The sequence below is a fragment of the Anomaloglossus baeobatrachus genome, chromosome 6, assembly GCF_048569485.1.
Source record: "Anomaloglossus baeobatrachus isolate aAnoBae1 chromosome 6, aAnoBae1.hap1, whole genome shotgun sequence".
Lineage (NCBI taxonomy): Eukaryota > Metazoa > Chordata > Amphibia > Anura > Aromobatidae > Anomaloglossus > Anomaloglossus baeobatrachus.
Genome location: NC_134358.1, coordinates 198,233,072 through 198,253,580, shown reverse-complemented (window position 1 = coordinate 198,253,580; position 20,509 = coordinate 198,233,072). Strand labels below are relative to the sequence as shown.

The 20,509-nt window shown below is 45.6% G+C and overlaps 1 protein-coding gene across 1 annotated transcript in view; it reads left to right on the top strand.

The window, feature by feature from the left end:
- Nucleotides 1–9,236: 9,236 nt before the first annotated feature.
- The window catches only part of NETO1 (neuropilin and tolloid like 1), a 267,053-nt gene continuing 255,780 nt past the window's right edge, over nucleotides 9,237–20,509 (top strand). Inside the window, exons 1-3 of the mRNA XM_075314612.1 lie at nucleotides 9,237–10,169; nucleotides 11,135–11,188; nucleotides 11,289–11,426. Coding sequence (XP_075170727.1) covers nucleotides 10,142–10,169; nucleotides 11,135–11,188; nucleotides 11,289–11,426 — 220 coding nt within the window. The 5' untranslated portion in view covers nucleotides 9,237–10,141. The remainder of the gene's footprint in view (nucleotides 10,170–11,134; nucleotides 11,189–11,288; nucleotides 11,427–20,509) is intronic.

The window sequence follows — 20,509 nt, the reverse complement described above, 5'->3', positions numbered from 1 at the left end:
CGGTCCGCTCAGCGACTGAACCCACGGCAAGCCCGGCGGTCAAAAATGTACGCGCTGATGCCTTGTCTAGGTCTTTCATGCCCATGGAGCAGGAGGAAGAGACTACCCAACCCATCATCTCTCCTAGCAAGATCATTCCGGTGGCTCCTGTCACCCTGGCCCAGATACCGCCCGGAAAGACCTATGTCTCTGAGACTGACAGACAAAAAGTGTTACACTGGGGCCATGCCTCAAAAACAGCCGGCCATGCAGGCCAGAAGAGAACATGGGGTGCGATTGTACGCCATTAATGGTGGCCATCCCTTCGCACGGACGTCGCTGCTTTTGTCTCTGCCTGCTCCTCTTGTGCCAGGAACAAGACGCCCAAACACCTGCCCTATGGCTGTCTTCTGCCTCTGCCGATACCCTCAGTTCCGTGGCAACACATAGCAATGGATTTTATTACTGACTTGCCATTGTCCTCCGGACACACGGTCATATGGGTCGTGGTGGACCGGTTCTCCAAAATGGCTCACTTCGTCCCTATGGCTGGACTGCCCTCTGCTCAGGAACTCGCGGAAGCCTATATACATCACATCTTCCGCTTGCATGGCTTTCCATCCCACATCGTGTCCGACAGAGGAACTCAGTTCACCTCCCGCTTCTGGAGGGCGCTCTGCACACATCTGGGAGTGACTCTGGACTTTTCTTCTGCTTACCATCCTCAGTCTAATGGCCAAGTGGAGAGGGTCAATCAAATCTTGACCTCCTTCTTACGTCACTATGTCAACGCCCATCACGACGACTGGTCCACGCTTCTGCCTTGGGCTGAATTCTCACATAACCACCACATCAGTGAGTCGTCCTCCGAATCTCCCTTCCATGTCGTTTACGGACTTCAGCCCTCCGTCCCATTGCCTGTATCCCCTTCTTCGGATGTCCCTGCGGCTGATACTGTAGCCCGTGACTTCGCTACCATTTGGGACTCTGTCAAGGCGTCCCTTGGACGCGCTTCCCAGCGGATGAAGAAACACGCTGACAAGAGGCGTCTGGACCCTCCGTGTTTCTCTCCTGGAGATCTAGTCTGGCTTGCTTCCCAGTACATCCGGTTGAAGATACCATCCTACAAGCTGGGTCCTCGCTACATCGGGCCGTTTAAAGTCCTCAGCAAAATCAATGAGGTCTCCTACAAGCTCCAGCTCCCGGCCACGATGAGGATACCCAACTCCTTCCACGTCTCCCTGCTCAAGCCGGTTGTCCTTGGTCCCTTCTCCGCTGCTGCCAGTTCGGCTCCTCCTCCTATAGCCGATGACGACATCTATGCGGTAAGGGATATCGTGGCCATGAAGACCGTACGTGGTCGACAGTTCTTCCTGGTGGACTGGGAAGGGTATGGTCCTGAGGATAGGTTCTGGGAGCCCAGGGAGAACGTGGGCACTCCTCTGATCTGTGCCTTCATGTCCCGGTTGCGGGGAGGGGGGCGTGGGGGGGGGGGGTACTGTCACGCTCCCCGGGTCCTCACCCCCGCTCCCCGGCTCACCTGCCACGCTCCCCGCTCTCCAGCCTCCGGTGCCCGTCCTTCCCAGGCCCCCTGGTGCCCGATTCCGGCGCCCGACGGCTTCCCAGGATCTGGCCGGCTCCCCTGCGTCCTCCTCTCAGCCTCCTTCCCTGGCTTCTGGCACCCGGGCGGCGCGCATGCGCATTAGGGCGCGCGCGCGGTCACTGACCCTTTCTTAAAGGGCCAGCGTCCATTAACAGGAAATGAGGTTGAACAGGTACAGGGTATAAAGGGGGTTAGTGTCCAAGGGGGCGGGGCCTGATCTTCGTGTTTTCCAAGCTAGGAGTCAGGTCTCCTTGTGTCGTCTTGCCATACTCACGTATCTCTCTTCTAGAGCTGATCCTGCCTCGCCAGCCGGGCCTGCTGAATCCCGAACCCCGCACGCTGTCCGTCTGCCATCTGACAGTCCGTACCATCTCGGATCCCTGCAGTGACCCGTCATCTCGCTCCAAAAGGTTCCGGACCCCGCCTGACATCATCTCGGCTTCCGAACCTGAGCTACGTCACCCGGACTACCATCCGTGACTCCGTGGTCCCAGAGACTTCTTCGGTACCTTCACTTGCACGGACTGTTCTACTGCCCATACTGCTGCAGCTACCGGACTCCTTACCACCATCTTAGAGTTCGGCCCAGTGGATCCACCTCCTGGGTCTGCCCGACCGCCGGGCCCTGACAGATACTAACTTCACTTCTCATGAGAAATTGTGGATCTGGCACTGACCGGCAGTGATCTCTGGAGTCACACCCGGTCACTGTCTGACCTGGAATTTCTCATGCACAGTGACATCACTGGTTTACTGACATCTCGCACTGACCTGGAGTGACATATAGAGCATCTTTCTCTGAATGAGGCGCCATACGTTGGAGTACGGATTTGAGGGAAGGTGTGGGACCACTACACAATGGAGTATGTTAGATCTTAAAAGGGTGGTTCACCCATATTTTTTATTTTCTAGAGCGATAATATATTGAAAAACAATGTTTCTCTGAAATACCTTATGTTGGCAATAGTGCCTGTGAGTAGTGCTATTGCAGACCACTGTTCCCTGCTCCGTGACCCCCGGGCTCTGTGACCTCGGGGATCCGGTGACGTCATGTCAAGTTCCGGACATGTCACATCCCTGCGGCTGGCCCCAGTCTTCCTGACTCACCGAGCTGTGGGCAGTGTTTCACCGCTTGTCACAGCTCAGCGTTTCTCCTGCTTGCAGTGCTTTGCTGTGAGGCAGAAAGGAGCTGATGGGCAGTGACGAGCGGTGAAACACCGCCCACAGCCCATCACTCATGGACACTGCGGCCGGCCACGGTGTCAGGAACTTGACGTGATGTCACCGGATCCCTGAGGTCACAGAGGCCGGGAGTCACAGGGAACAGCGGTCTGCAATAGTGACTCTCACAGGCACTATTGCCAACATAAGGTATTTGAGAGAAACATTGTTTCCCAATATAATATCGATCTAGAAAAATATGGGTGAACCACCCCTTTAATGGTTTCTTTTTCTTTTTAAATAAATTAGTGAATAAGGGATAGTGTGGGGAAGTCTTTAGTTAAACAAACTATTTTTAAACTGTGTGTTTTTTTAACTTTACACTCATTAGGTTAGTAATGGGTGTGTCTGGTTATTAAAAAAAAAATATATATATATTTATTTATTAGATTAAACCAGGCTAAAGAGTGTTTAGCCTGGTTTAACCTAATAAATAAATAATTTAAAAAAATGAAGAAGCATTCCCCCCTTATTTTTAATAACTAGACAAGGTAAAGCAGACAGCTGTGGGCTGGTATTATCAGGCTGGGAAGGGCTATGGTTATTTGGCCCTTTCTAGGCTAAAAATATTAGCCCGAAGCAGCACTGTTTCTATTCATCTGTCTGTCTGGTTTATTCAGTCTTTATAAATCCTTTTTCCGGTAAAAAGTAGCAAAAGGTAAACAAAATAACAAATTAGTACACTATTGCAGGATTCGCCCGCTGAGAATAATTCACTCTTCACTAGGAGTACTGTACATCTACACACACACAGACAGACTGAGATTGCAGACCTCTATATTTACAAGCAGTACCACACCCCAGGGTGGGGATATGTGAGCAGTTATTCACATTTATCTCTTTGACTGCTTGTAAACCTCACCCTGTCATGTCCTATTAACTCTCTGAACATGTAACATGCTGGAATTTGCCTCCGGGCTTACAGCACAGAGGCTATCAACCTTGATGATACATATCTCCCTTCCAGGACTGTTTTGGTTACCTTCTTGGACTACTTTAATGCCAGCTTTTATGCATAGAGTTTATTTGGACCAGTATGGTCTACTATAGATGTGGGGTATGTCTATCAATGTGATGACCATGTGAATTTAGTAGTCCAAGGTTATTTATGCATTTAAATTTCCAGTTACATATTCAAACTGGTAAATATTGCCATCTGCCCATTTTGATGTAACGTTTAAAGGGGTTGTCTAGAACTATTTTATTTTGTTTTACTATAGGCCGAAGAGCTAACAGGTAGGAAGATACTTACTAACCGCCTGTAGTGCCTGGCACCGATCTGTCAGCACAGATTTAGTGGCTTTTGCTGACATCGACAGAGCAGCAGCTTCTCTTCCGCTCTGCTCTGTTTACAGGGCGTGACAGCAGACATAACACTGATTAGCTGCTGATTCCCCGCTGCCTAACTGTGGAGAGCTGGATGTCAATCAGCATGACGTCAGCACTCAGCAGTCACACGCTGTTAACAGAACAGCCCAGAAAAGGAAGTGCTGCTCTCTTGATGTGGAGCAGGTGAATTGCTAGCAGTCGGTAATTGTTCTAAGTTGGAGTTGGATAGAACATGCAGGTAGTTAGCATTTAACAGCTGGATAATTTTTAGGCACATAGTAAAAAAAAAAGAATATAGTCCTGGATAAACCCTTTAAAGCCTAGAAAAACTTTGAGCCAGTCTGTACTCAAGTGAATTTGATGGAGGTCTCACCTCTCTGTATGACTGTACTGTGATATTGTGGCCCAAATGTCATTCAACCTTTTGAATGCACCTTTAAGGGGCACTTTGCACACTATGACATCGCACTTGCGATGTCGGTGGGGTCAAATCGAAAGTGACGCACATCCGGCGTCGCAGTCGATATCGTAGTGTGTAAATCCTTTTTGATACCATTAAGGAGCGCAAAAACGTCCAAATCGTATCATCGGTGTAGCGTCGGTCATTTCCATAATTTCGGAAGGACCAATGTTACGATGTTGTTCCTCGTTCCTGCGGCAGCACACATCGCTGTGTATGAAGCCGCAAGAGCGAGGAACATCTCCTACCTGCATCCTGCGGCTCACGCCGGCTATGCAGAAGGACGGAGGTGGGCGGGATGTTTACGTCCCGCTCAGCTCCGCCCCTCCACTTCTATTGGCCACCTGCCATGTGACGTCGCTATGACGCCGCACGACCCGCCCCCTTAATAAGGAGGCGGTTCGCCGGCCAGAGCGACGTCGCAGGGCAGGTGAGTGCATGTGAAGCTGCTGTAGCGATAATGTTCACTACGGCAGCTATCACAAGATATTGCACCTGCGACGGGGGCGGGGACTATCGCGCTCGGCATCGCAAGCATCGGCTTGCGATGTCGTAGTGTGCAAAGTACCCCTATCTCATTCAAATCAGTAAAAAGGACCATTCACCCACTTTGACATCAGCTTTTATGCTCAAAACCTGTTTGAGTCAAACTACATTCCACTAAATGTGATGTGGGACATACCTGTCCATATGATTACTGTGTGATATTTGAGGCTCAAGTTAATTTAACTCTTTGTATACACCACTTAGCATTTAATTGCAATTTTTATGGTCACGGTCCATTTGGGCTTTCCTTAAAGCAGCTGAATCTGATGTGACACATCCCTATATGTGTATTGGCAGTGTGAGATCGATAGGTTAGATCATTAGACTCAAGAAGCGGCATCTTTATTTTTACCACAAAGATGCAGAGCTTAAGGCCACAAAAAACGCACCAAAAATGCACCACGGCAAAACGCATCAAAAACGCAATGCGTTTTTACCGCGTTTTTCCCAATGCGTTTTTAAGTCAAATCCATTAACTGGAAGGGTTCAAAAACGCTGGCAAAAACACACCCCACTTACTTGTTTAAATCAGGGAAAAGTACTTAACCACTTTCTTATCGGCTTTTATGCCCAAACACCCCTTTAGGCCAGCCTGAAATGAATATATGATTAAAGAAAGAAAGAGGCGCCATGAGGAGCAGCCGTGAATTATAAAGTTTTGTTACTTATTGTCACTGCTCACCTTGTAGGGTTGTGCGCCCCCACCCAACCCAAGTAAAGAGTTTGAGTTTCTTCCTAGGAGACGGATCGCTTCTCCTCACAATAGCGCTGTGTGTGTGGTGACTTGATCCGGGCTTATTGGTCTTCTGACAGCACAAGGTTGCACCAGCACCGCAGGTCACGGAGTTCCCGTTCTAGTATCCGACATCCAGCAGAATCTCTATTAATCTGGGCAGTCTCGGAGACTGAGTCTCCTATCATTAAAGCAGCTCCTGACGAATTTCCCTTGAAGGGAATATGTGAATAAAAAATAGCTGTTCGGTCTGCTGTGGCGCTAATAAAGATATCTGCCAGAGGATTCATTTAGAGACAAGACTTTAATAATGGTCTCTTATAACCACAACGCGTTTCAACAATCCACTGTTGTCTTCCTCAGGTGATATAAGAAACCAGAAAAAAGGCAGCAGATGCAAAGCTGCCCAGGCCAAAAAAAAACAGTGCATTGTTTTTTTTGGCCTGGGCAGCTTTACATCTGCTGCCTCTTTTCTGTTTTTTTTTATATCACCTGAGGAAGACAACAGTGTGTTGTTGAAACGCGTTGTGTTTATAAGAGACCACTATTAAAGACTAGAAGGTGGCCCGATTCTAACGCATCAGGTATTCTAGAATTTATTGTGTAGTTAATGTATGTTTTTTGTTATATATATCGATGTTGTGTGTAGTTGCCAGTGTTTGTGTAGGGCACTGTAAATGTTCTGGGTGTTGTCTGGGTGTGTGTGTGTGTGTGAGAGCGGTGTTGTATGTGTGTTGCGTTGTGTGTGTTGCTTTGTTTGTGGAGCGCAGTGTGTCTACAGCATTCTGTGTGTGTGGTGCCGTGTGTGTTGCGCGGTTTGTGTGGGTGTGGAGTGCGTGTGTGTGTTTTGGGGAGGTATGTTTTGTGCAGTGTGTGTGTTGCACGGTATGTGCGTATATTTGTGTATGCCGCGATGTTTGTGTGTTGGGTGTTGTGTGTGTGCGGCGTTGTCTGTGTAGGTCGGTGTTTGTGGTTCCCAGTGTGTGTGGTGTGTTGTGCGGTGCGCGTGTGGCACTGTGTGAGTGTTTTGGGGGGAGATGTGCACCCCCATCATACTCCATCCCCCATGCTGCGCACCCCCCATCGTGCTCCATCCCCCATGCTGCGCACCCCCCATCGTGCTCCATCCCCCATCATGCTCCATCCCCCATGCTGCGCACCCCCATCGTGCTCCATCCCCCATACTGCGCACCCCCCATCGTGCTCCATCCCCATCGTGCTCCATCCCCCATGCTGCGCACCCACCATCGTGCTCCATCCCCCATGCTGCTCAACTCCCATCGTGCTCCATCCCCCATGCTGCGCAGCCCCATCGTGCTCCATCCCCCAAGCTGCACACTCCCCATCGTTCTCCATCACCCATGCTGCACACTCCCCATCGTACTCCATCCCCCATGCTGTGCACCCCCCATCGTGCTCCATCCCCCATGCTGCGCACCCCCCATCGTACTCCATCCCCCATGTTGCGCACTCCCCATCGTGCTCCATCCCCCATGCTGCCCATTCCCCATCGTGCTCCATCCCCCATGCTGCGCACTCCCCATCATGCTCCATCACCCATGCTGCGCACCCCCATCGTGCTCCATCTCCCATGCTGCGCACCCCCCATCATGCTCCATCCCCCATGCTGCGCACCCCCCATCGTGCTCCATCCCCCATGCTGCACACTCCCCATCGTGCTCCACAGTCACACTTCAGAAAGTATAGACGCACACATCTGATCGCATACACTCACACCCCACTTCTCGCTGTGCCCTCCGGTGGGTGGTCCCAGCAGCTGTGCTGCACGCCGTGCTCCTCTGCCGACACTCACAGATCCGATCGCATACACTCACACATCAGAACACACGCACACACCCGATCGCATACACGCACACACACACACACTGATGATATCGCACATACGCGCTCACACACTCACAACATCCGGAGATACCACATGCTTCCGGCCATGTGATCCTCCGGCAGGTCCTGGAAGGTCACTACATGCACAGTATCGCCACCGAGAAGTAAGCGATATCACTGGATGTTGTTGTGTGTGGATGTGATCTGATGTGTGTGTGAGAGTGAGTGAGTGTGATCTGATGTGTGTGTGTCTGTTCTTATGTGTGTGCGTGTGTGTGTGTTCCGCCGCTGCAGGACCTTGATGCGCTCACCTGCTCCCGGTCGGCGTCTGGTGAGTATGACTGCGGGGTCTTCTTTCTTCTGTCTTCTCTCTTCTGGGAGTGCCCGCTGCCTATAATGAAGTGTCTTGCAGTGTCTTTAACTCTTTCACAGCTGCATGACACTTCATTATTGACCGCAGCGTATGCCGGCTCCTTGCACATGTGTACCGGGAGCCGGTGTACGCTGGAGCGGGCGATGCGTGCGGAGGTCCGGGACGAGTGGCTAATCCATGTGGAGGGCGGGGCCAGGCCGAGGCGAGCGGCCAATCCGTGGGGAGGCAGAGTCAGGCCGAACCCAGAAGCGGCTAATCCATGCTGGGGGCGGGGCCAGGCCGAGGCGAGCGGCCAATCCGTGGGGGGGGGGGCCAGGCCAAGCCCAGCGGACAATCCGACAGTTGTCACTTTTATGACATTTACGGTGACACTGTCACGTGACACAATTTTGGAGCAAGACAGACAGAATAAGGCAATTATATATATATATAGATTTGTCTCTAAAAGAATCCTCTGGCAGATCTCTTTATTAGCGCTCCAGCAGACCGAACAGCTATTTTTTATTTATTATAGCCTGAAATGAATGGAATTTGATGCGGAGCATCCTTTTCTGTAGGTTACATTGTGAATTACGTGGCTCTAGGTCATTTAATGGTTTGAAGACACCAAATACATATGCAAATTAGTGAAAAGTGTCGGCCCGACCCGTTTGATGCCAGCTGTCATGCCCAGAACCCATTGGGCCTGGCTTCCCTATCTGTGCATTGGCAGTGTGAATTCAGAATTCTAAGGTCACTTAACCCTTTAAATAATCCCCTTTGGTGCCTACTTTGAGGGCTATTCTTGTGCCAGTTTGCCTTTTACCTGCTCTCCAGTGTACTGATCATCAGGGCACCTCTGAGCATTGCTTCTCGTTGACACATTTTGATCATTCTGGGTTACGGAAAATATAAAATATAAAAACTTATTTTTTTGCTTATAAGAAACCAACTTCTGCCCTCAATAAGAAGCTGGACAATAAGAAAGCAACTTTGTCATGGTAATCCTGCAAGTTGTCCACCACCATCATCTCATGGAGGCAGAGAACAAGGACTTAGCTTCTCTTCTGCAGATTGTGGTGGGAAATAAAGAAGAAGCCTCACTTCACAGCATCCCCCTCCCTCCTTCAGTAATATGCTAAGCCCTGGCGTTGGCTTTCAGTCTGGGGCTGCTGACAGTGTGCTCTCGGATGATCAGTCACAGGGAGGCTGGAGTGGTGCTTGCCATAGAGGAGGCAGCAGCACCCCCTGATGCCAGGCTGTGAGCTCTGCTGGGCATGGAGATGCAGGTCAGTGCTGGCTGTGTAGAGGAATGCACAGTGTCCTGAAGCCATGGAGGGTGACATTGTGTCCTGTGAGCATGGTGGTCTCTGCTGTACAGTGCTTGCACCTGCTCACTTGTGGCTGTGGGATTAGCTGCTAAAGTTTGATGGTCCAGTGGATATTGGAGGAACCTTAGTGCACAGACCCTGCTGCAGAGGACTCATACACATTCATATAGTGACATCTGTGGATTGCTGCTTCCCCTCTATAGGGCTGACTGCCTGCTTGCTTGCATTGCCCGACTGCTTGATACTATGCGACAAGCAGAGTCTTTGGATTTGCTCCACACTGAGGGATTTCGCTGTTTTAATTCGGATTTCATCGCAGAAATATTATTAAATCCCTATATTTGTAAAGCTTCCCCTCAGAAGATTGCAAAGGTGGAGCAAGCAGAGGGAGCAGATGACAAACCCATTAATCCTTTCAATGCATGGGAAGAGCCAGGAACCGCGACTGTGTGAACCGGCGTCCTGGCTGCATGTGCTCCTGTATGAAACTCTGATCTCCGCTATGATGAGGATGAGCGAGTGACCATGGCGATCTGTTGCAGCGATCTGGGGATCTGGCTGGGAGATGTGATCTAGTGTGTGGCTGCAGCGCTTCCAGACTCTTATCCCTCCGTGCGATCATGGTGATTACTTGAGAGGAAGTGGCAATTCCTCCTCAGCCATCCTATTCCCCCGCACTGGAAGTCCTCCCGGATCTAAATGGAATTAGTGGAGATCGAAGCCCCTTGTGTAAGGAACAGACATGGTCCATGGGCGCAGCTTGTGTCACAGTGAGTATGGCTGCAGCTTCTGCAATCACTTCTGCCCCTTCCCTCTAATCCTGCTCACAATCCTGCTCACCCTGGCCATTATTGATAATGCTATGGATGACTCCTGTATACAGTGATGGATATACATTGACATTCTGGGGATGTAGCACAACTCCCTCCATATACTGCTGTGTGGAGAGGGGGTGATGCTGCTGTGGTGGATGGAGGTATAACAGTGCCCTTTCCTTTTCTGCAGTGATTAGTAAATGCTGTGCACAGCAAAGTGCTCCTTAATATGATAGAGGTCTGTATGACACTGTATATATATATATATATATATATATATATATATATATATATATATATATATATATATATATTTTACCAGAGTCACATGCTTTATATCAATACCTCTATGGATAGCGCGGTACTGTTAGTAGTATACTATATTAACATTGCTTGGACAGTCCGTTTCACTACATTAAATATTCACAGGCCCTTTAACTGTATATTAAGAGGGTTCATTTCCATAACTCATTAAGTACCAAGGACAGCTCTGTCTGTGAGTCAGTATATTGGGCTTTTGATGCTGCTATGTGTGTGCATATGGTTAATAGGCATTGTTAATCCTTTAATATTCCCCTTTAAGTTAGTCCCACCAATCAGGATTATAATGCAATACATCTGCATCACATTTGATCTCATCAGATACTTTTCCTGATAAAGATATATGAAAGCTGAGAGGAATTTTCCATTTTTCTATGTAGTAGTGATGGAGATGATTCATTTCTGTACCTCGGAGTTGTCTAGTGATTGTGTCCGTTGTGAGACATAACGCATTGTCTGACATATCAGACACACTTTCTATCCTCAGAGATGGCTTGTGTACTAATACGATATCTGCCCATATAACCTGGGTCCTGTAGATAACCTGCAATGCTGTATACACTGTACCATAAACATCAAGCTGTCTTCTTTTATTGCAGTTGTAACAAGTCTAATTATTCTGCATGTGTCTTGGGCAACCAAAAAAATTGGAGGTAAGTGCAGCCGACAGGGATATGTTCTCATCGAGTTACCGTCTACGTTGCTAAATACAATATATTGTTTGTGTAACGTTGCAATTCTTTTTCTTTTCAGACAAACAAACCACTCCAGAAGGGCAAAAATCATTGCAGTGTGGATCCTGGGCAAAGTATTCAGATGGAGGAATTTTTACCTCTCCCAATTACCCCAACAAATACCCTCCTGACAGGGAGTGTATATACATAATCGAAGGTAACTATAGGAATATCTGGAGAATATTGGATTTACAATGCATAGTAAATAAGATTAGACTACAATCCGCTCTATGATTCAGATTTAGTCTCTACGACTCTACCCCAAGACCCTAAAGTCCAGACTTACAAGGTTAATGGTATACCCCCCATTAAAACTATAAATATGACTTTTCGCAATCTAATCTTGGCTAATTGAAATGTAAAATTATGTCAACATTCAAGTTAATTTTCCCCAGTGTTGTCAAGTCTTCTTGTGCTTCAGTGAGAGATTAATAGATTAGTAAAGGGAGGATTTAGGAAAGAGTGTGCTATAATTTATCAAATGCTTTCAGGCTCCAATCCCTAAGGAGCTATTCACCATTTTGCATTACAGTATGACTCTTTGTGAAAATTCTGAATATTATTTCTGTTGTTTATGACAGATCAGAGGTTTTAATGGTTTTTATAATGTGAAATCACTTGGGGTTTGCATGCGTATTAATCATGGAAAAGAACAACTGTTTTCTATGTGGGTGAACTATTGCTCATACTCTACCTACGTAGACAAAACTTTCATAGACAACAACTATTGGGTTCCACCATATTTTCTTTGGTCCAGAAATCTGGATAACACAGATGTGTATGGTTATTTTTCAATGTTTCCGTCTAACTTAAGACTGATATTGTAGAAGAAAACTATTGGTGATAGAGGTAACCTTATTAAAATATGTATAAATCACAAGAAAGGTCCATTTTTGGTTCCTTTTATGAAGCAATTGGACCAGGCCTTAACTATAATCTGCCTCACCGGCTGATCCAGTCTGGGCCACCCTGCTTGCCACTGTATAATTGTATTTGTGTGGAGCACAACCTGAGCTCCACCTCCCGCTATTCTCTGTATTGTAGGCACCAGCGATTCCAGCTGGCCATGCCCCATTACCAGTGTCAAGGTCACATTTGTGACTGGGGAAGAAGCTGAGGAAGAAGATCCTTAGCCATGTAAGAACAGAGAGAGGAAAGGAGAAGATTGAAAGAAAGGAGTAGAGCAAGGGAGAAACACTATAAAAAATGACAAAGGGCAAAAAATTAGAGAGGAAGGGACAGATGGTTCAAGAACAAAGGGGAAATGAAAAACACCCAAACCCAGTGGTGCAGAGTAGAGGGTAGGAAGGAAGGGGGACTGGAACTGGCAGTATAATAAGAGGTATATCAAAGCCAAGGTGCAGTTTTTGCTCACAAGTTCCCCTTAACCTACTGGTAATCATTTTCATATAGGTTCCGATCTAGTCACCATTGCGGACAGGGCAGGGGCAGACATATCATTGGTGCAACCTGTGCAGCTGCACAGGGGCCCAAGAGGTAAATGGACCCATTTCCACCTCCAAAGTGTGAGGAATTGTGTGTTATGATGAATTAATGGGCTTCAAAGGGCTGTTGTATTGTTCTTCCACAGGAGCTCTTTTCTTTCTGTGTCCGCCAGTGTGGCAGGATCTTAGCGTGACATATGGACAGAGTTGAACTGTTCCATGGTCTTATTGGTTATTGTAGGAGGAGGAGTTGTAGTGGCATACAAGAAAAAACAGGCAGGTACTGTGGGTACTATTGTAGTGTAATTGTAATGTGAAATGTGTGGAGTTTGGGTACAGTGTGTATGTAATGAGAGGGATATAACATCTTGTATATAATGTGTATGACATATATACGTTTATATAAGTTTATAGATGGCAGAATCCATTTTGCAGAGCTTCGGTCCATCAGCCAGGTCAGTTATCTGTGACCGCTGGATAGGGGGTCTACAAAATTCTTTATCTCCCACAATTCCTGGCTTATCTTTTTATTAGCTGGTATGGTGCAATGTCATCATTGTGCATGAAGTACACATGACATTGCACCAGCCCAGCTAACCAAACGAAGAGCCTAGAAGTAAGGAGATTCGCTGACCGCTAATCAAGAGGTCCCAGTATACTGACCTGGCTGATGGACTGTAGTCCTGTAATTTAATTCTTCTATCTCTATGTGAGTGACATGTGTGTATTATGTATCTAATGACGTGTGTGTATCATGTATCTACTGAGTGAGTGACATGTGCATATTGTGTATCTAATGTGTGAGTGACATGTGTGCGTATCTAATATATCCATGCCTGTATCATGTATCTGATGACTGAGTTATTTGTGTATATCATGTATCTAATCTGTGAGTTAAATGTGTGTGAGTCTCTATTGTGTCTAATGTATAGACAGTGAAGAGTAAAACAGATTAAGAATATCTTTGTTAATGATTATACTATTTGCCTTCATTAGAAATGCCAGCGTAAGTTTATTGCATGTAATGAAGGGAAACATTGGATGTTTTCCCTTTAATGTGAAGTATCCTGAGCTCTCTGCACTGAGCCTTCCACTGTTTCCTCTGCTCTTGAGTGACAACGCTAGTGGTCTCCTGGATGGACAGTATTGTCTCTCATATGGGAGAAGACTTGTATGATCTGCAGTGTAATGACATGCCTGTGTTGACTTTGTATCTGACCTCTATATATTTATGGTATGGCAGTATTAATTGTTGTAAAGTGCTAGTGTACACTTGGCCCCTGACTGACAAATTTAGTGTATTTTTTCCTCTAAATGTCTAGTTTGAAGTTCTTCTTGCTTTGTGGGTGATAAGGAGTGTGACCAATCAAAGCCAAATTTGGTGCAATATGCCTATTGCACTGATATTTTTGCAGAATTTGGGGGGAAGTGATCAATGTATTTTATGTGATAGTGGGGTTTGTGCCAGGGCTGCTTCTTAGTCAGGCTCGGAAATGGACACTTGCATGCCTTCCACATGAAGTAAAGCTTTGTCAAGGATAAAAATGGTGAGGTGAGGCATGGTTCATGTTAGGGCAAGGTCATAAAATGGAAAATCAACGGAGGCCAAATTATAACATAGATCGAAAATTCATCTGAGACATAATCAGAGTAAACTAAAAACACTACCAAAACACTGGTAACTACATACAAGTTACACACAATTCATTTTTAGATCAAATTAGGTACAAAATGCTCTATGTAAGACTTTTGATTGGCCAGTGTAAATGTAGTAACACACTCTTCGGATTTCCATAGTAATATTAGAGAGCAGAGTAACTAAGTATGGCTCTCAATACTTAAAGAAGCATTAAAATAAGAAGGATAAAGTCCCTTATCTAGCGAATCCCTATTTGGGGATCTTGAGTTAGGCTCCTTCACACATCAGTTTTTCTTGTATGAATGTTATTCATGCTTTTAAGCACTAGTATTTATGGGATAGTTCACATGTCCCATCTCTTTTCTTGGACAGAATGGTCTGCACTAGAGATGAGTGAACCTGAGGTTCGGTGTTCATACTAAAGACAGACTTTACAAACAAAAAAAATCAGTGTTCGAGTTCGTAGTTCAGGTGCTTTACGTATGTTAGCCACTAGAGCGAGCATCACTGTGCTCAGATACACTCAGTGCTCAACGGAGTGCAAGCTGCTTGCAGTGTTTGAATGACTCCCACTGGGGGTAACAACAGAGTCATAGGATGTAGTTTGCAGAAAAAAAAAAAGGAAAAACGCCGCCCCCGGATTCGATCTGTTTATGATTGGCTGCGTGTGAATGGAGACCCGAACTGACAATCAGTGATTTACAATGGGGTTCATGTCAAGTCCAGATAACAAACCAAATTTTATCTAAAGTTCGGCTGAACCTGCCGATCTGAACTTTCACGGGTCTACTCATCTCTTGTCTGCACAAAAACATGGTGACTCATCCGATATTCATCTGATCCTCATACCAAAATATTTATGTGTAGGTCAAAAGAATCAGACAGCACTCAGATCCCATCATTTACTGTCCAATTTTATGGACTTTGTTATTAAAAAGCTTGAGAAACCTCTGGATTTTTTTTCAGTTCCATCCAGAAAATGGGGGATAAACTCTGACCAAACTCTGGTGGTAAAATCTGACAAATTGACCAAACTCTGATGAGCCTCTGATAAAAAATATCATTGATGCACTTTGGACCATTTTTCATATATGAGAACATCACTTATGTGTGAATGAGTCCAGCCTATAATCACACAGCTTAAGGTATCCTATTAGTAGCGAGGAAATAATAACACTATAAAGGGACCAGAACCATGCATTATACAGATACTACTGTATACAAATTACAGTTAACTGTGGCAGTGGAATGCTTAAATTTTCCATACATTTTAGCTGATTGAGTGGAGTTCTAGTGGTAGGACACCCCGTGTTACAAACTTTTTGAAGATCAGGATCGATAGAATTGCAAAACAGTAACATTTTGTTGAAAAGGGTGCCACAAAAGGGTGTTGCTTATAAATCTTAATATTAATTGTATATTAGTTTAATTTGGATATAATTATTATAACACATCATGCATGGAGCTGTCATCACTGTATGATGGTATTATTTAGTCACTGTGTGATGGTCTTTACTTGTACTGGTCATGGGGCTTACCACTAAATTATTGTTGCTGTGCAGGCAACTGTATGGAAATGTTATCTGGACAATTTATGACATAGTTACTTGGCACAACACTGTAGGGGTTAGGTGTGTCTGATAGAATTAATGCAGGAACCTTCCATATAAGACCAGGATTGCTTCTAACCCTACAGATAATACGGTTTTACTATGAAAAAACAAATCAGTTAAAAATTGGCTTATATGTCCCTAAAGTACCAAATTAATAATATCATATATATTGTATGTTGTATGTATATATATTATCATATATATTGTACCTGGCTAATCTAAGAAACATCTAAGGAAGAGTGCCAAAAATGTGAAAATGTGTCAATGGCAATAGAGGGGGTAGCGTAAAAGAAATAAAAAACCCATATCATCGCTAAGAATACGGAAGTCTCTAGAAGCAGCAAAAACTCCACAATCTCCACTAACACGGATCTTCTGGGCAGTAGTGCTACCAAATGCAGACCACAATTGGACTAATTTGCAAGAGTATTTGTGGATTATAGAATATGTAGCACATCACTCATATCAGTGGCAGCAGGATGATGATACCTCTAAAAGCGACACTGTCACTTGATCAAATGATTAAAGGGAACCTGTCAGGTGCAATAGGCACTCAGAACCACGAACAATTCTGGGTGTATATTTCTAATCCTTGCCTAACTGTCCCTGTATCTAGTAGCATAGATAAAGAGATCTTTAGAAAAAGTATTTCTAAAGATCTTTTATGATATGCTAATGACCGCGGGGACTAGTCACAAGGGCATTAGTTCCTGCACTCATTCCGCTCTCTTAGCATTGTAGCACGTCTACAAGAAAGTGCTAACAGGCTAGTCAATGCAGTGTCATCAGTGGTGACGCACTGGCACTTCCGGTCATACACAGTATGAAGCCAGGTGTATGTGTCCCGTCTTTAGAGAGGTGTAGTGCGCATGACTGGAAGTGCTTGGACTTCTGATCAGCGGTGACAGTGGACACAGGTGCGTGAATCACCGCTGATAACGCTGCATTGAATAGCATGTTTGTACACCCTTGTGGGTGTGCTACCATGCTAAGAGGGCTGAATGAGCACAGGAATTAACGCTCTTGGGGCTAGTCCCCTCGCTCATTAGCATATCATAAAAGATCTTTAGAAATAGTTTTTCTAAAGATCTCTTTATCTATGCTACTAGATACAGGGACAGTTTGGGAGGGAATAGTAATTTGCACCCAGAACTGCTCATGGTTCTGGGTGCATATTGCACCTGACAGGTTCCCTTTAAGGGGGATAATCTTTGGATCATTTTTTTATTTAAAACAAACATGAAAGGTCTGTCAGTGCACTGTTGGTAAATGGACTATTGTTTAATACCAAGTTACTAGCCATTTCTATAGTGAGGTCACTTTGGCATTCCTAAGGGTTTATGAAGTCTGAAAGAGGTTGAATTCAGTCTTAGGAGACCCCCGAGTGTTACACCTCTTTTCATGGAAACTGGAGGCTTTTCAGTATCGCTACATATCACATTTTTGTGAAAAATGCATTGAAAATGGCAAATTCAAATTTAAAAAGAATTGATCATTTCTATTTATAATTCAATAATATTCTTCATGGAGTATCGACAGTGTAACATATTCTCAGCTTTTTGTGATGTAATATTATTTAACCTTCAATGTAATTTTCATAGTTCACTGGAAATATATTATCTTTTTCTGAAATGTAAGTAAATATACATGTATTTAGATGAAGGTTGATTACATTAGCTAAACCGTGTATGTTTCAGCTTATGGTTATTTAAGGTGAATGCATCAGAGCAGTTAACATTATGCTGGCCTGCCCTCAGACTGCAATTTGCGATGCCGCACTCCTCAGCAGGAGGCGCCGATCAAGTGAATTTTGTTCACTAATTGAACTGAATCTGCAGCCGTTTTGCTATAACAATGAAAGTTAGGTTTTGTAAATATTCAAAGCAATTTCCAACATGTACGCTTGCTGTGCATTTAATAATTTTTGAGTCTGTTAGACTAAGAAAATAAGAAGTAAAACAGTTTGGAGGGAATGTTTAATGAGTGTTGTAATGAAGGTTAAATAAGTGTATTTGATGGTTTTATACAATCGTAGCTGGGTTACATCAGGATACCGTGCTGTTTTACTAGATCTTGCTAACATTTAAAGTATATTATCAAATCACTCATGATAGGAGAGTCGTTAAGATGTTGCAGTTACTTATAAGGGATTGTAATATTCTTAAAGAGTTATTCTCATTTTATGAAATTGATATAGTAAGTAGGGATGATCGAATACCTCAAACATTTGGCTAATAGTCGAATAGGTCGCCGCTATTTGACTATTTGCTAATATTCAGGCTTCCCATAGATTTACATTGCGTATCGAATATTCGCATAGCGGCGACCTATTCGTTGAATATTCACGAAGCCGAATATTGCCGAATATTTGTGATATTCGATCATCCCTAATAGTAAGTTAACAAGCATGAAAACAAGCAAGCTTGCAATTTACTTACCTTTTCTATCTGTTATTGCTCTCCAGCTTTGTGAGCTTTTAGCCTACATTGTTTACAGCCAAAGAGAGCGACCACCAGATTCTGGTAGAACATGTGCTTAAACTACACCAGGCTGAGGAGTTAACTCATGAGATCTCAGTCACCTCTTCACAGCCCATTAATTTGTATACAGCAGTTAGCTACTCACTACCCCTCCTTGTCAGCTTCTGACCTGGAGCTGTTATCAGTCTTGCAAAATTACAACCCCACCTTCCTGGCTTTCACCTCTTTCTGCATGCAGAGCAGTTTTCCTAATCAGAACAAGAATGCTGACATAATACAGTGTGTCACAGTAAAACAATAAGCTCACAAAAAAGATACTGACAAGAACTGTCAATGAAGGAGCAATACGGGACTTCCCTGCAACAGGGAAGTGAAGAAACTGAAGAGTTGCGTGCTGCTGAACATGCTTTGATTATCGAATATTCAGAGCTAAAATAAAAGAGACGGCAAATGTTTACAAAAATTGGATGAAAAGTCCCAGCGAAAGCCCAAAATATAGCACATATAAAATCTCCTTATCAAATCTTAACTGCAGCTTGCCCTATGTAGGAGCAGAAAGCCCATAAATAACTCCACAATAGACAGGATAAAATAGTGAGATTAGGGCAGCTGAACACTATCATAGTCTGAATGGTGTCATAAAAACTTGTCTGTGAGTACGTGTTGAAAATAACCCTTTAAAAAGAATTTGTTAGCAGATTTTTGTGTAGCGCACCACAGGCCCTTAGGGTACTCGTCACCGGGCCAGTGGTTCCTTGGGGTAGCTGTGACTGGCCTGACCCAGCACCGTGACCCCGTCGGATACATGTTAAACAAAAACAGCAAACAGACAAGTGTCCAATACAGATGGGGATAGAAGGAGGATGACAGGCCACTGGGAAGCATGTCACCAGTTGCAGCGGTGACTGGAGTCTCGGCCTCCTCCGCCGCCGACTCTTCCTGCGACTAGTCCTTTCCCAGGGGCAGTACTGGATGGGTAATGGGGATGCTTCACAGCGCCACCCGCGGTATGCAGCCAGGAACGATCCGCCGCTGCACAGTCTCTCTCCCGGGCAGGTGTTATGTGCAGCCGGGATGGTATTGCTCCCCACGGACAAAGCGGGATACCCCAGGAGATTGGTGAGAACATGGGCGGCAGTCCACAGAAGCGCCGGAGAGCAGGGCAGTGGCAGTTACTCATAGAGTCACCAGGTGTGGGTTCCAGTTACTTTATTTACTGGCTTAGGTGGGATCGCACGCGGGGTGCTGCTCCTTGCCATCAGAGACTCTGGTCGCTTCCCGGGCAGGTCAGAGGCTGAATCCGGTTTGGTAATCTGTGGCCTTACTCCTCCATGCACAACTCTGTACTCTCCCCCTATTCTGGCTCGTACAGGCCGGCAGCCTGGACCTCTTGTGGGTCGGACCTCTGTCCCATCTCCCCAGGCTCCCTCTCTGCTGCTGCGCTGCGGCCACCTGAACTGGGGCTCTGTACCTCTCTTGTGCTCAGTCCCGTGCTCTGGCGACTGCTCTCCTTTTAGTCCACGATTACAAGTGCCGGGTCCCGTCTCTCTAGTTGTTACTGGCCCCAGCGTGGTTGTGCTGTCTGTTTGGTGTTACATCCAGACAGCTCTGTTCTGCCTCCCTGAAGGCCTGACAGCCGCCCTTCAGGGAGCTACGCACCGTGCGTCTGCTCTGTCTCGTTTCCAAGCTTGTTCTGAGGGGTGTGTAAACTTACCAGATTAACATCTTCACCTGCCCGGGGAGGATATAATGATATACCCTGTAGTATCCAGTCTCAGGGGCGCCACATTTGCTACCTCATCTAAGAGCAGCATGATGAAGAAAAAGAGACCCCGAATCCAACGATGTATCACTGAGATTACTGGCTGCAGCTGTTCTGACACAATCAGATTTAGCTAAGCAGAGCTGAGAAAGCTGCTTCCCCCACACCAGGCTCTCAAGAGATGGCGCATTTACAGTGAGGTGTCAATCAGAGGAGGGAGTGTGCTGGACTGCCGTGCTTTTGACATTGTAGTCCCAGCAATGACAATCTCTAGGTGATAAAATGTTTAGTTGAAGTAAAC